Consider the following 12,351-nt stretch of genomic DNA (forward strand, 5'->3'; position numbering starts at 1 on the left):
CCTTCTGTTTCCTTTTGTCTCCTCCCCGCAGGGACATACCAGGGCCAGTGGGTCGGGGGCATGCGCCAGGGCTACGGCGTCCGGCAGAGCGTTCCCTACGGCATGGCTGCGGTCATCAGGTCACCCCTGAGGACGTCCATCAACTCCCTGCGCAGCGAGCACACCAACGGCACGGCGCTGCACCCCGACGCCTCGCCCGCCGTGGCCGGCAGCCCCGCCGTGTCCCGCGGCGGCTTCGTCCTCATGGCCCACAGCGACGCCGAGATCCTCAAGAGCAAGAAGAAGGGAATCTTCCGGCGCTCGCTGCTGAGCGGGCTCAAGCTCCGCAAGTCCGAGTCCAAGAGCTCCTTGGCCAGCCAGCGGAGCAAGCAGAGCTCGTTCCGCAGCGAGGCCGGCATGAGCACGGTCAGCTCCACCGCCAGCGACATCAACTCCACCATCAGCCTGGGCGAGGGCGAGGCCGAGCTCTCGGTCATCGAGGACGACATCGACGCCACCACCACGGAGATCTACGTGGGCGAGTGGAAGAACGACAAGCGCTCGGGCTCGGGCGTGAGCCAGCGCTCGGACGGGCTCAAGTACGAGGGCGAGTGGGCCAACAACAAGCGCCACGGCTACGGCTGCATGACCTTCCCCGATGGCACCAAGGAGGAGGGCAAGTACAAGCAGAACATCCTGGTCAGCGGCAAGAGGAAGAACCTGATCCCGCTGCGCGCCAGCAAGATCCGGGAGAAGGTGGATCGGGCCGTGGAGGCTGCCGAGAGGGCGGCCACCATCGCCAAGCAGAAAGCGGAGATCGCGGCGTCCAGGTAAGGGGGTCCCTGCCCATCCTGCTGTGTCTGAGATGAGATCCCACCCTGGCGACTTGGGGTAAATGGGGTGAGAGGTTTTGTTGTAGTAGAGAGATTTTTGTAAAGTTTTTTGCTCGTGGTGGGAATCTGCACTGGGTTGGTGTTACGTGGATCTCACGGCAGCTTTGGGGTTGCCGAAGCCTTGGAGTGCTGTTCAAAGCAGAGTGGATCCAAGCCCAGTTGTGCCTCTGGTAATTCCCAGTGGGCTGGGGATGCACAACCTCCCCAGGCCACACAGGGCAGCCTGAGCAGGGGGTGGTGGCACCTTGGTGGCTGTCACAGGCTGAGCGCTGTCACTTAGGGGGTGCTGGGTTATTTATCCCATTTTTCCCTCTCCTCTTGGATAAGCAGAAGAGCTCCTGAGTTTGCCCAATTCCTCTGCCTGACTCACAGCCAAGAGGAACCATCCCAGGGCTGGCCTGTGCTGGGAGGATTCCCAGCTATTTCCATTCCCAAAAGGGATTTTTTTGAGTGGAAAATCAGTCGAATATGTGGCTTCAGCCCTGGGAAGGCTCTGCTGGAAAAGAGCAGATCTGGGTGCCCTACAATGCCCCTTCTCCCTGGGCAGCCCTCATGGAACTGCTCAGAGATCCAGAGCCGGAATCTGCTGAAAACCAGCAGGAGGGAAGGGAAAATGAACCATGTCTAATTTAAATTGAAATAAGGTCCCAGCTCAAAGCAGGACCAGCTCAAGCACCCTGTAACTGGCTCCCAAAAGGCACCTGGAGCTCTGTGCCTTGCAGGGAGCGCCCAGACCAGAGGTGAGGCGAGGAGGAAAAGCTCCTCTGGAGAATTCAGGGCTCTTTGTATCACATTTTGGGGTGGTTTATTAGAGCATGTCATTCCTTTCTGTTTTCTGAGCAAGGGCTATATTTAGCAGCCAGGCTGGGAAAAAGGGCTGGGGTTAGGGGAAAAACCCAGGTACCTCCTCAGCCTCCTGTGCTGGATTAATTGTTGGGTCTGGAATATTTGTATGCAGAGTCACACTTGAAATCTTTATCAGCGCGTCTGCCAAGGGCTTATCTGCAATATGAATGAGCCTCCCGGGCCTGCTTTGGGAGCACATTTGGGCTTGATGATGTTTTCGAGCTGATGGTTAGAAAAAAAATGAAAAATCCCACTAGAATGGCAGGTAGGAAGCAGACTGCAGAGCAGTGGGAAGGCCAGATCTTCCCCTGTGGTCTGGGGATGGATGGGAATGCCTCGAAAGGCTGCAATCCTGGAAATGTGGAGCTTTAGTGAGCAGTGGGATGGGTCCTGGAAATGTGGAGCTCCAGTGAGCTGAGGGATGGATGCTGGAAATGTGGAACTCCAGTGAGCTGTGGGATGGATCCTGGAAATGTGGAGCTCCAATGTGCTGAGGGATGGATGCTGGAAATGTGGAACTCCAGTGAGCAGTGGGATGGATCCTGGAAATGTGGATCTCTAGTGTGCTGTGGGATGGATCCTGGAAATGTGGAGCTCCAGTCTGCCATGGGATGCTGGGTCTGAGAACCTGAGCATCCTCAGTCCCCCAGTGGTGATGATCCTGGAATGCCATGAGAGTGGGATTGGAAGAGATGCTTAATGAGCTCTTGACATGTAATATTCCACCTCTAATTATGGGAGAGAAGGGGGGGAAATCGAGTCAGGAATGCCAGTGGTGAGCATCTCCCTGCCCTCCCAGGGAGGCTGGGGAGTGGAGGGTGGAGGATGGAGAGTGGAGATGGATGGGATTAGGTGGGTCCAGGGAAGGATTCCTTCCCAATATCCCATGTAAATCTCTGCTCTTTTACCTTAAACCGCTTTGTCTGAAACCTCCAATCCCTCAGCTCGAGCTCTCCCCCCTCCTGAGGCTTTTGGCAGAGTCCCTGAGCCTGCAGAACCAGAGCAGAGCAAGGTTTTACAGACTGAGATCCAGCTGGAAAAGCTTTCTTATTAATCTTAGTCCGATTTAATTTTAAAGCTTCCTAATGAAGGAAGCCTCCCCTGCAGTGCCCACACCAAACTGCATTGTCCAAATGCCACAAAGCAGAGCTGGGGGAGAATCCTGGTGCTCATTCCCGAGGTTTTGGGGCTCAGGGGTGGAATATCCCCCCTCTAATGACAACAAAAACTCAATTTCCCAGCCCTTGGTGTGGCTCTGTGTGTGTATTCCTTTCTGTCTGAGTTCACTCTGCAGCCTTTCCCTTGGTGGGGGAAAAAAAAAATATGAAATATGTGCCCACCCACGGCTTTCATTAAATTTGTAGGAATTCAGTATTTTTGAAAACTCTGCCGCTCTGTCAGATTTGGTTGGAATTGGCCAACACGTTCAAAAGTTATTAGTGTGGGAGTGATGGCATATAGATATATAAACAGCACAATCACAGGAGTGAGCCCCATTTCCTGAGGAAAGTAGGCTAAAAACAGTGAGCTGGAGACAAGTTAATTGCTTTCCCAAAGTTGGTGGAGTGTGAGCAGAGCACAGGGGTATCTGCACCTTTAAGGGATTTCTTTTAGGGTCAAGAGGATATTCTCCTAAATGTTCTTTGCTGCAATTTAAATGGGAGAGCACAAAATTCCCTTTGATTCTCTGGAATTGGACAGGTGAAGTGAGCAGGGAGGAAGGGATGTGGATGAGGGTGAGGAAGTGCTGTTGGTAGCAGCTGGCCCATCCCTGGGAGGGTTCCAGGCCAGGAGAAAGTTTGGAGCAGCCCAGGACAGGGAAGGAGTCCCTGCCCATGGCAGGGGTGACATTGGATGGACTTTAAGGTCCCTTCCAACCCAAATCTTTCCATGATTCCATGATATTTTCAGAGGGGGACAAGGAGGGAACTCTTTCCCAGCTGTTTAAAAGGAATGTTCACGGTGTTCTCTGAGCGCTCTGGGAGATTTTCATTCCCTCTCCAATCAGCCAAGAGCCTGCACTCTTTCTGCTGCCACCCTGGAAGGGTGAAGGACGCACTGGACACCCCGAGCCCCATCTCATTAGTGCTGATTGACACCTCAGGCAAATTATCTGTAGGCTCTGGTGTGTCATCATGCACTGAAATAAAATATCCAGGCAACAAAGGTGGGCCAGGGAGCTGAGCCCAGCCCGTGGATTTCGGCATGGGAGGGATGGGTGCCCAGGGAATGCCAGGGGAGATCAGGGCTGGCTCCAGCTCTCCAGGATGGGTGATGGCAGCTCAGACAGACCCTACATCTGTCCTTCTTCCATAATTCAGGGGTTTGGAACTAGCATAACCCCATTTCAGGGCTTTTTAACCTGTGTAATCCCATTTCTGGGGTTTGTAACCAATGTAACCCCATTTCAGGGGTTTGTAACTAATGAAACCCCCATTTCAGGCATTTGTAATCAGTGTAACCCCATTTCAGGGCTTTGTAACCAGTGTAACCCCATTTCAGGGGTTTGTAACTAATGTAACCCCCATTTCTGGGGTTTGTACCAGTGTAACCCCATTTCAGGGGTTTGTAACCAATGTAACCCCATTTCTGGGGTTTGGAACCAGTGTAACCCCATTTCTGGAGTCTGGAACCAGTGTAACCCCATTTCTGGGGTTTGTAACTAGTGGCTGGGCTGGTTATGGAAGGAGGAACCATCCCTGGATCAGTCCCAGGGATGGGTGGCACATGGCAAACACTTCACTCCTCTCCAGCATGGGGGATCTGCTGCCCAGCACGTTAAATGAGAATTCCTGGGAGCAGGCAGTGCCCTGGCTCCCAGAGGGAATGCTGCTCCCAGGTCACTCCTAAGTAATGCTCTCCCTGGCATAATTATAGCCCAGCCTTGCACCAAGCAGGAGAAAAATATAATTAAAGCTCCAGAGTCTCAGGAGGAGCTGGGCCACAAATTAGCACAGTGTCACTCAACTCCAGCCAGGGAAACTGGAGGGAAATAGGAAAAGGAAGGAAATAAAGACAACCTGGCGGTGAGGAGGGGACAAGGGGGATGTTTGCACTCAGCCTGGATGTTCCCTGAGGATGCTGCAGCCAGGGCTGATGCCGAGCAGCGAAGTGCAGGAGGTTCTTAGAGCCAAGCAGGTGTTTTTGTGAGGAAAATGAGAAAAATGGAAAACACAGCTCGGGCAAACCCAGAGAAAAGCAAAGCTGCTGCAGCCCTGCTCTGAGAGTCACAGGAATCTGTAAAATAATGCATGTGAAAGTGTGCTTGTGTTCAGTAATGTCCCCAGTGGCTCTCCCCAGCCCCGGTAATGTCCCCACCGGCTCTCCCGGCCCCGGTAATGTCCCCAGCGGCTGTCCCCAGCCCCGGTAATGTCCCCAGCGGCTGTCCCCTCCCCGGTGGTGCTGCTGTTTAATGCTGTGCCCGGCCTGAGCCCGCAGCTCTGCCATTGTCTGGGCTGCCTTTGATTTCGGGCCGCTGCTGCTGCTCTTTGGGTGCCTGGGGGTGCTGAGCCCAATCCCGCCTCGTGCTGCCCCCGGGGCTCCTGCTGAGGATGGAGAGGGACAAGGAGGAGGAGGAGGAAGAGGAGGGGTGGGTTTAATGGCCCCAAAAGGGTTTTGTGTCCCTTCCTCGGGTCAGCACAGCAGGGACACACAAAGCCAGGCTGGGGCAGAGCTGAGCTGGATGCAGGGATGGCTGAGCTGATGCCCAGTGGGGCAGGGACTCTCACCAGCCCCTGTCTGGGCAATTCTGAGTCCAGGGAGGATTTCTCTGCTCGTGGCCCTCGGGAGAAGTGCTGCTGCTCCCTGCTGAGGCCCTGCCAGCAGCTGGAGCTGGGGGTGTGCAGGAGTCCCCTCAGCCCATGAGCTGGCACTGATGGGGCACTGAGGGCATCACCCGGAGCCCCCAGGCCTCGTGTGGGGTGAGTGTGCTCCCTCCATCCCTTCCTGTCTCCCCATCCTCTCCTTGGGGGATGCAAAGGGTCAGGGAGGGAACACTCAGGGCTGGATGGAGGTGACTCCCAGGCTGGCAGCAGTTGGGGCAGGAGCTGATTCTCCTCACAGCACCTTTCCCTTGTTCCCCCAGCCCTCTCTGCCCCAAACCTCCCCTGTGTGACCCAAGAGGAGCAGAGCCTGGGCTGGCAGCCTCCACCGGGCTCTGCTGCTGCTGGGACTGAGCTTTCCCTCCTTCCCTGCCCCTTCCCTGCTCCTGCCAGGGCTCGGGGGATCCCATTAGGATCGGCTGTCGGTGCTGTTGGGGTGTGTCCCCTCAGCCGGGGTGACAAGGACACCTGTGGCTCATTCCCACCTGCAGCCCGGCTCTGCCATCCCGGAGTGTCCCGTTTGTCCCTCCCTCCCTCCCTGCGGGATGTGATGCGATGTGAGCACCGTGACTATTGACGTGCTCCGGCCATGCCAATTTAATAACTTCCTGCTCAGACGGGATTTGCCGCCTTAAGCCCTTTTGTGGCCGTGTCAGAAGTCAGGAGCAGCCTCTGGGTTTGTGCAGGGCCGGTTCGGTGTGTCCCCAACAGCCACCCCACCCCGGGGTGCAGCCTCCAGGGCAGGGCAGGCTGGACAGTGAATCTCTTTTGTAGGGATGAAGATTTGTGAGGAAAAACCTCATCAGGGTCATTTGTACTCCTGGCAGAGCAGCTCAGTGGGGTTTTGGTTTTCATTGCCCTCCCATCCCTCACCCAGCACCTCTGATCCCAGTTGGGCCATTCACACCCCTTCCTTCTCCAAGGAGCTGACCATGAACCAGACATCCCAAATCCGCAGCCCAGGTGTGTCACAAACATCCCCAAAACCATTCCCAGCTTTGTCTGGCTGTGAAGTGGCACAGACACTCCCTCGGATTCTCATTGTCCCCGCCAGCAGAGACCTCCCAGACGCGGTGCTCTGTGACGGTGCCACAGCTGGGCACAGCCGGAGGGATGGCTCAGGCAGAGAACGGAGCAGGAGAGGGGATTTGGGATTGCAGGAGGGACATTTGGGATGCAGGAGGGGCGTTTGGGACGCAGGAGGGGTGTTTGGGATGCAGGAGGCGCGTTTGGGATGCAGGAGGGGTATTTGGGAAGCAGGAGGGGTGTTTGATATGCAGGAGAGGCGTTTGGGATGAAGGAGGGGTATTTGGGTGGAGGAGGGACATTTGGGATGCAGGAGGGACTTTTGGGATGCAGGAGGGGTGTTTGGGATGCAGGAGGGGTATTTGGGATGCAGGAGGGGCGTTTGGATGCAGAAGGGACTTTTGGGATGCAGGAAGGGTGTTTGGGAAGCAGGAGGGGTGTTTGGGATGCAGGAGGGGCATTTGGGATGCAGGAGGGGCATTTGGGATGCAGGAGGGGCATTTGGGATGCAGGAGGGGTGTTTGGGATGCAGGAAGGGTGTTTGGGAAGCAGGAGGGATGGCTCAGCCAGAGAACGGAGCAGGAAAGGGGGTTTGGGATGCAGGAGGGGCAGAGCGGTGCCAGCAGCGGGGCCAGCAGATGGAGGGGACGGGGAGGGTGGCACGGGCTGGCAGCAAGGCGGGCAGGACGGGAGGTGATTCAGGGCTGGCAGCGCTGCCATGGGAGGGAAGGGGCTGCCCCGGAGCGCCGGGCAGGAGGAGAGAGCAGCGCGGGGAAAAGAGAAACTACCGGCTCCTCTTCCTCCTACTCCTCCTCTTCCTCCTCCTCATCCCCGGCATCGCACCGCAGCCCATTGCAGTGCGGATCATCGGAATTCATCCAATCCAGCCCTTCCCGGAGGGGAGCTGGGCCATTCCCGCCTGCCCGGCACAAAGTGATGGAGCCTCTCCCTGTTGCTTTGGGGGGAGCAGCCCTTCATCACCCGGGGAGGGAAGGCAAAATACACCAAAAACAGCAACACAAACCCAGCAGCCCCTGCTTTTCCTTTCTGCTGCTTTTCCTTTTCCTTTCTGCTGCTCTTCCTTTTCCTTCCTGCTGCTTTTCCTTTTCCTTTCTGCTGCTTTTCCTTTTCCTTTCTGCCGTTTCTCCTTTTGCTTTCTGCTGTTTCTCCTTTTCCTTTCTTTTCCTGCTCAACGAAACTGCAGCTCTGCTTTTCCCAGGGATTTTGGGCAGGGAAGGAGAGATCCCTCCCCTGGCAGCTGCTGTCCTCTCCATCCTCATCCTCACCCTCCCAGGGGTGGGGAGGGTGCTGGGATACCCAGTCCCACAGCCAGGCCAAGGGCTGGGAGGGGAGATGCTGGCAGCCCCTCCCTCCCCAATGTGTCCCTGCCGTGTCCCAGGGATCCTGCATCCCAAAATTTGGGAGAAGAACCCAGGGGAAGGGCTGGGGTCTCTCTGCTGCTTTCCCAGCCTGTGAGAGAGGTCTCTGTGCTTTTATTTTCTTCTCCCAACTCCCATTTTGGGTTTACTGGTTGCTCCCACCCTCTTTCCTTCAGCAACATCCCCAACATCCCATCCTTGTCCCTCCCCACACCCTTTCCTCCCCAGGGAGAGGCAAAATTAATATCAGGAGGAAAACACAGAGCTGAGCCAAATTATTGAGTATTTTCCTTGCTGGTTTTCCTTCCCCTGAGTTTGGGATGCTGGGGGAGCACAGGGAATGGGCTGGGCTATTCCAGGCTCCCCTCTCTCTTATTCAGGTTTGAAAAGCCCCAGGCAATGAGGTTTCTGTCACCTCCTCCCCACAGGACAAATGACATGCTGTCCTGACTTCCTAATCCAGGAAATTAAAGGATTTGATGTAGACCCTGCTAAGCAAATTTCCCCCCTGAAAATCCCAGGGGGATTTAACCCATGGATCTGACTGATTATCCCTTCAGAGTTGTGACTAAGGAAGTCCCAATTCCTCAGGGCGGGGGTAGGAAAAGTGAGATTTTGTGGGGTGCAGCTGATTTTGGGGCTCAAACGCCATGCAGGCAGCTGGGATGAGGGAAGTGGCTTGTCCTGGGTGGGAGTTTGAGCAGGCAGGAGATGCTCATTGCTGTGGCAAAGGGGAGGATTTATTCCTTTTCTCCCCACAGTCATCAGGGCTTGCCCCACAAAGGGGTGACAGAGCCCTGGGGGCACCCCCAGCCCCTCTCCCTCGTGTCTGAGCCCACCAGGGCTGGGCAGGTGAGGGGGATTGGGGGATTTGTGCCCCAGGAAGGCAAAGTGGAGAGAGGCCAGCCCTCAGGGGGGACAGTGGCCTCAAAGCCACCCTTTCCCAAGGCCAATCCTGGTGTTGTCACTCACCTGCCTCCTGCAGAGCTCCACTGCAAGTGACAGATGGCCAGGGATGAGGCTCCCTCTCCAGATGTTGATGTTCTGGCCAGCTGTAGATAACACCCAGGGCATCATCTCCCTGCAGAGCCCATCAGCTCTGTCCTTGCTGGGGGCACAAAGTTAAAAGGAAGGGAAATGCAGGGATCTGCCTGGCCCTGCTTATTCCATGTGCTCCTTGGCCAGGGAGATGCTGGGAGCATCCTGGTGCCAGATGTGCCTCTGGGTACCAGCTCCACCTGGCCCAGCCTTTTAAAGTCGATGGATTTGGATTTTCTTGGCATTTTTTTTTTTTTGGCAAAAACAGAGATAAAATAAATAAATCCTTTTGGGGATGGTGGGAATGAGGTGAGCTGGAGGCACTCCTGGCATTTGATGCTCTCATCTTTCTCCACTGGGAGTGACCCAGCTCTGGGATGTGGTTTGAGCTGTTTCTCCCTGAATTTTGGGGACATGGCACATCCCTGTCCCCCCAATCACTGAGATTTTTCACCTTTCCATGTTGTGAATTCAGTTCTCCAGCAAAACTCCTTTTGGTCACTCCAAGACAAGGCACAGGACATAAGGACACAGCCTGGGATATTTTTTTTCCCCTTACCTGGATTAAAAAATGAGATTTCAGTGTAAAATGGCAAAGGATTCCTCAGTGAATTCGCTCCCCATTTGTAACTCCAAAAATGTAAAGGTGGGGAAGGCTCTGGCTCAGGTTCGTGGAGCAGTGAGCTAAACAGGACCTGGCTCCAGCCCTGTCCCCATGAATTTGGGACGCCTGGAGCATTTCATGTCCCAGCTGTCCACGAGCTCTCCCAGCTGCCTTGGGAATGATTTCCCCCCTCTAAAGTGACATTTCCTGCTGTAAAACTACAGGGAAACTTGGATTTGGCCTCCTGACCACAACATTTTACGTGCTTCTCTCTAATTCGCTTTCTTGGGCAGCAACAAACACATTTGAGGGGATTTTTTTTTTTCCAGGATTAAAGAGTTTGAGTGTTTATTTTTCCTTAATTCTTTTGAGATGTGACTTCCAGAGCCGTTTTTTCAGAGCGTGCCATCACCATTCCATCCATCCCAGCCATGCCAGAGTCTCCTAACCTTCCCTGGGAGCTTTCCTGCTCCTCCTCGGAGCCCAGGGGTGATCCATCCATGCTCCCATCCCCAAATCTCCATCTGGAGCTGCCGAGGCTGCCTCTCTCTTTGCTATGCACAGCACCTGCTCCGTGTCTGGCTGCAAAGAGCCCGAGCAGACGTTCGGGGCTGCATTACGTCATGTCAGAGGTCACATTAAGCAGCTTTTTTCCCCTTAATTAAGAATTCCAGCCATGGTTAGGGCGGGGGCGGGGGAGAGGGGGAAACAGAGGGGAAAGCAGACGGAGGGAGCAGGCTGGGAAGAATGCCTGCGCTGAGCAGGTAAATGGGAATTTCTCCACGGCCGGCTAATTGGTGTGGCTAATATCGCACCCCCTGAGGAGCAGCGCGGTGCTGCTGCCTGCACAAATCACAAATCTCAAATCACAAATCCCGGAGAGCCTGCTGCAATAGCAGGGAAGCCGCCAGAGCTGTGGCAAGAGCCAGGCTGGAATTAGGAGCGGGTTTTGATCGGGGCAATAAACGGCAGATAGGGAAAATAACAAGCAGGTTGTTAATTGCTGCCGTCCCCCCGTTCCCTCGGGGCCGTGTCTAGACAGGGCCTGGCCCCGGCCCTCAGGGGATGGATGCGGGATGCGCTGCCCCTGGCATGGCGAAGGGAGGCAGGATGGGCACTGCAGCTGTGCCCTAAATCAGAGAGGCTCCCGCAGAGGTGGAAACCAGACAGTCTGCAGTGGTTATTAATAATTCAGTCCCAATTTGTCCCATCTAGGAGAGCACGAAGCCCAGCCAAGCCTCCCCTCCTGGCTGCCCGGAGCTGTTGCAGGGTTTGGGAGCTGGGATCGCCCGTCCTGCCCCATCCCCGAGCGATCCCAAATGCTGGCGGAGCCGCAGCAGCGTCCCCAGGGCTCGGGGCTGGCATCCATCCCCGGGGAGCGGCGCTTTGTGTTCAGAGCTGGATGCGATCAGTGCTGGACCCTGCTGGGCCACAGGGACTGGAAAACAACCCCCGTGGAGCCCACACAGCCCAGGGATTCCCGCTGGGGAGGCTGCACTGAAAATCTCCTTTTCCTCACCTCGTCCAGCCATCCCTGCCCAGCCTCACGCCAGCCTGGGTTTTCCATAAAATCTCTTTTTTCTCCTTCATCCAGCCATCCCTCCCCAGGACAAGGTGCATCCCAAGGCTTTCCTGACCCCGGGGGTTGGATGAGAGAGTCTCAAACGCCCTGCAAATGCTCTCTCTGAATTTTTCCTGAAGTATTTCCTTGCAGCTGGCATGTGTTTTAATTGAATTTTGCCCTTTGAAAAATACATGAAGCTCTGTAATGGAGGGAGAGAAAACATTCCCTCCTATAGGAAGATAAAGATGCATTTAAAGAGGGAAAAAAACAAAAAAAAACCAGCCCCAAAGCTGCCTGATGAAGTATTGACCTGGAGACAAAGTGGATCAGATGGAGCCAACCTGGCCCCTTAGGAAAACTTGAGGCTGTTCATTAGGGATGAGCTCACTGGCAGCTTAACTCCATCCTCACCACTCCCAGAGAAGCCTGTGGGAAATGTGCCAATTTCCAGGTTTTCCATGAAAATAGGGACCACGGGGTCCTTTCATGGGGTGGGAAGGGTTTGGGACTTGTTGCAGCCTCGTGGTGCTCCTGTTGGAGTTGGGATAATGGGAGAGCTCTGGGTGTGGGGTGGAGGAGGGCTGAGCATCCCCATCCCTGCACAGGATCCCAGCAGTAAAGCAGGAATTCCATCCTAAAGCAGGAATTCCATCCTTGCCTCAGCCAGGCTTTGGGGTCAGGGAAGCGAGAAGTTTGCTTGGAAAAAAGCAGCCAGAGCTGCCAATTCCCATGATTTTTGGGAAACAGACCTTCTTTCCCAGAAATCTTACCCATAGGATGTTTTTTGACATTCCCAATAATGTGGATTTCTCTCTGTGTTCAGCACAGAGCTCCCTTTGACCCCAAGCATGAGTTTGCTCAGTGTCTGCTGCCTGGTTTTTATTGGAATGTATTTTCTGTACAAAAACACTGGGAAAATAGGAATAAATTGGGGAAATCCCTCCTCTGGATGGATTCAAACAGCAAATGGAGAAGGAATAACCAGTGATCCAGGTTTCTCATGGCTCCAGGTGCCATCCTGGCCATTCCAGGAGTCACATTCCCAGCTCTGAAACATTTCTGGTCTTCTGCAAACCCGTTCTAATTTCCAGCCTAATTTTAAAGCACTTTGTCCCACTTGTTCTCCTGCCAAAGCATTCCTGGAACCAAAACACCTCTCAAGCCTCACCTGGTTTGAATTTTGCTTCCTTCCTTCCTGAAT

At 54.8% G+C, this 12,351-nt stretch overlaps 1 protein-coding gene across 1 annotated transcript in view; it reads left to right on the forward strand.

The window, feature by feature from the left end:
• JPH3 (junctophilin 3) overlaps positions 1 to 12,351 on the forward strand; it is a 46,863-nt gene that overhangs the window by 13,546 nt on the left and 20,966 nt on the right. Inside the window, exon 2 of the mRNA XM_063168168.1 lies at positions 32 to 809. Within this exon, the coding sequence (XP_063024238.1) occupies positions 32 to 809 (778 nt within the window). The remainder of the gene's footprint in view (positions 1 to 31; positions 810 to 12,351) is intronic.

This window comes from Melospiza melodia, chromosome 13, assembly GCF_035770615.1.
Source record: "Melospiza melodia melodia isolate bMelMel2 chromosome 13, bMelMel2.pri, whole genome shotgun sequence".
NCBI classification, from domain to species: domain Eukaryota; kingdom Metazoa; phylum Chordata; class Aves; order Passeriformes; family Passerellidae; genus Melospiza; species Melospiza melodia.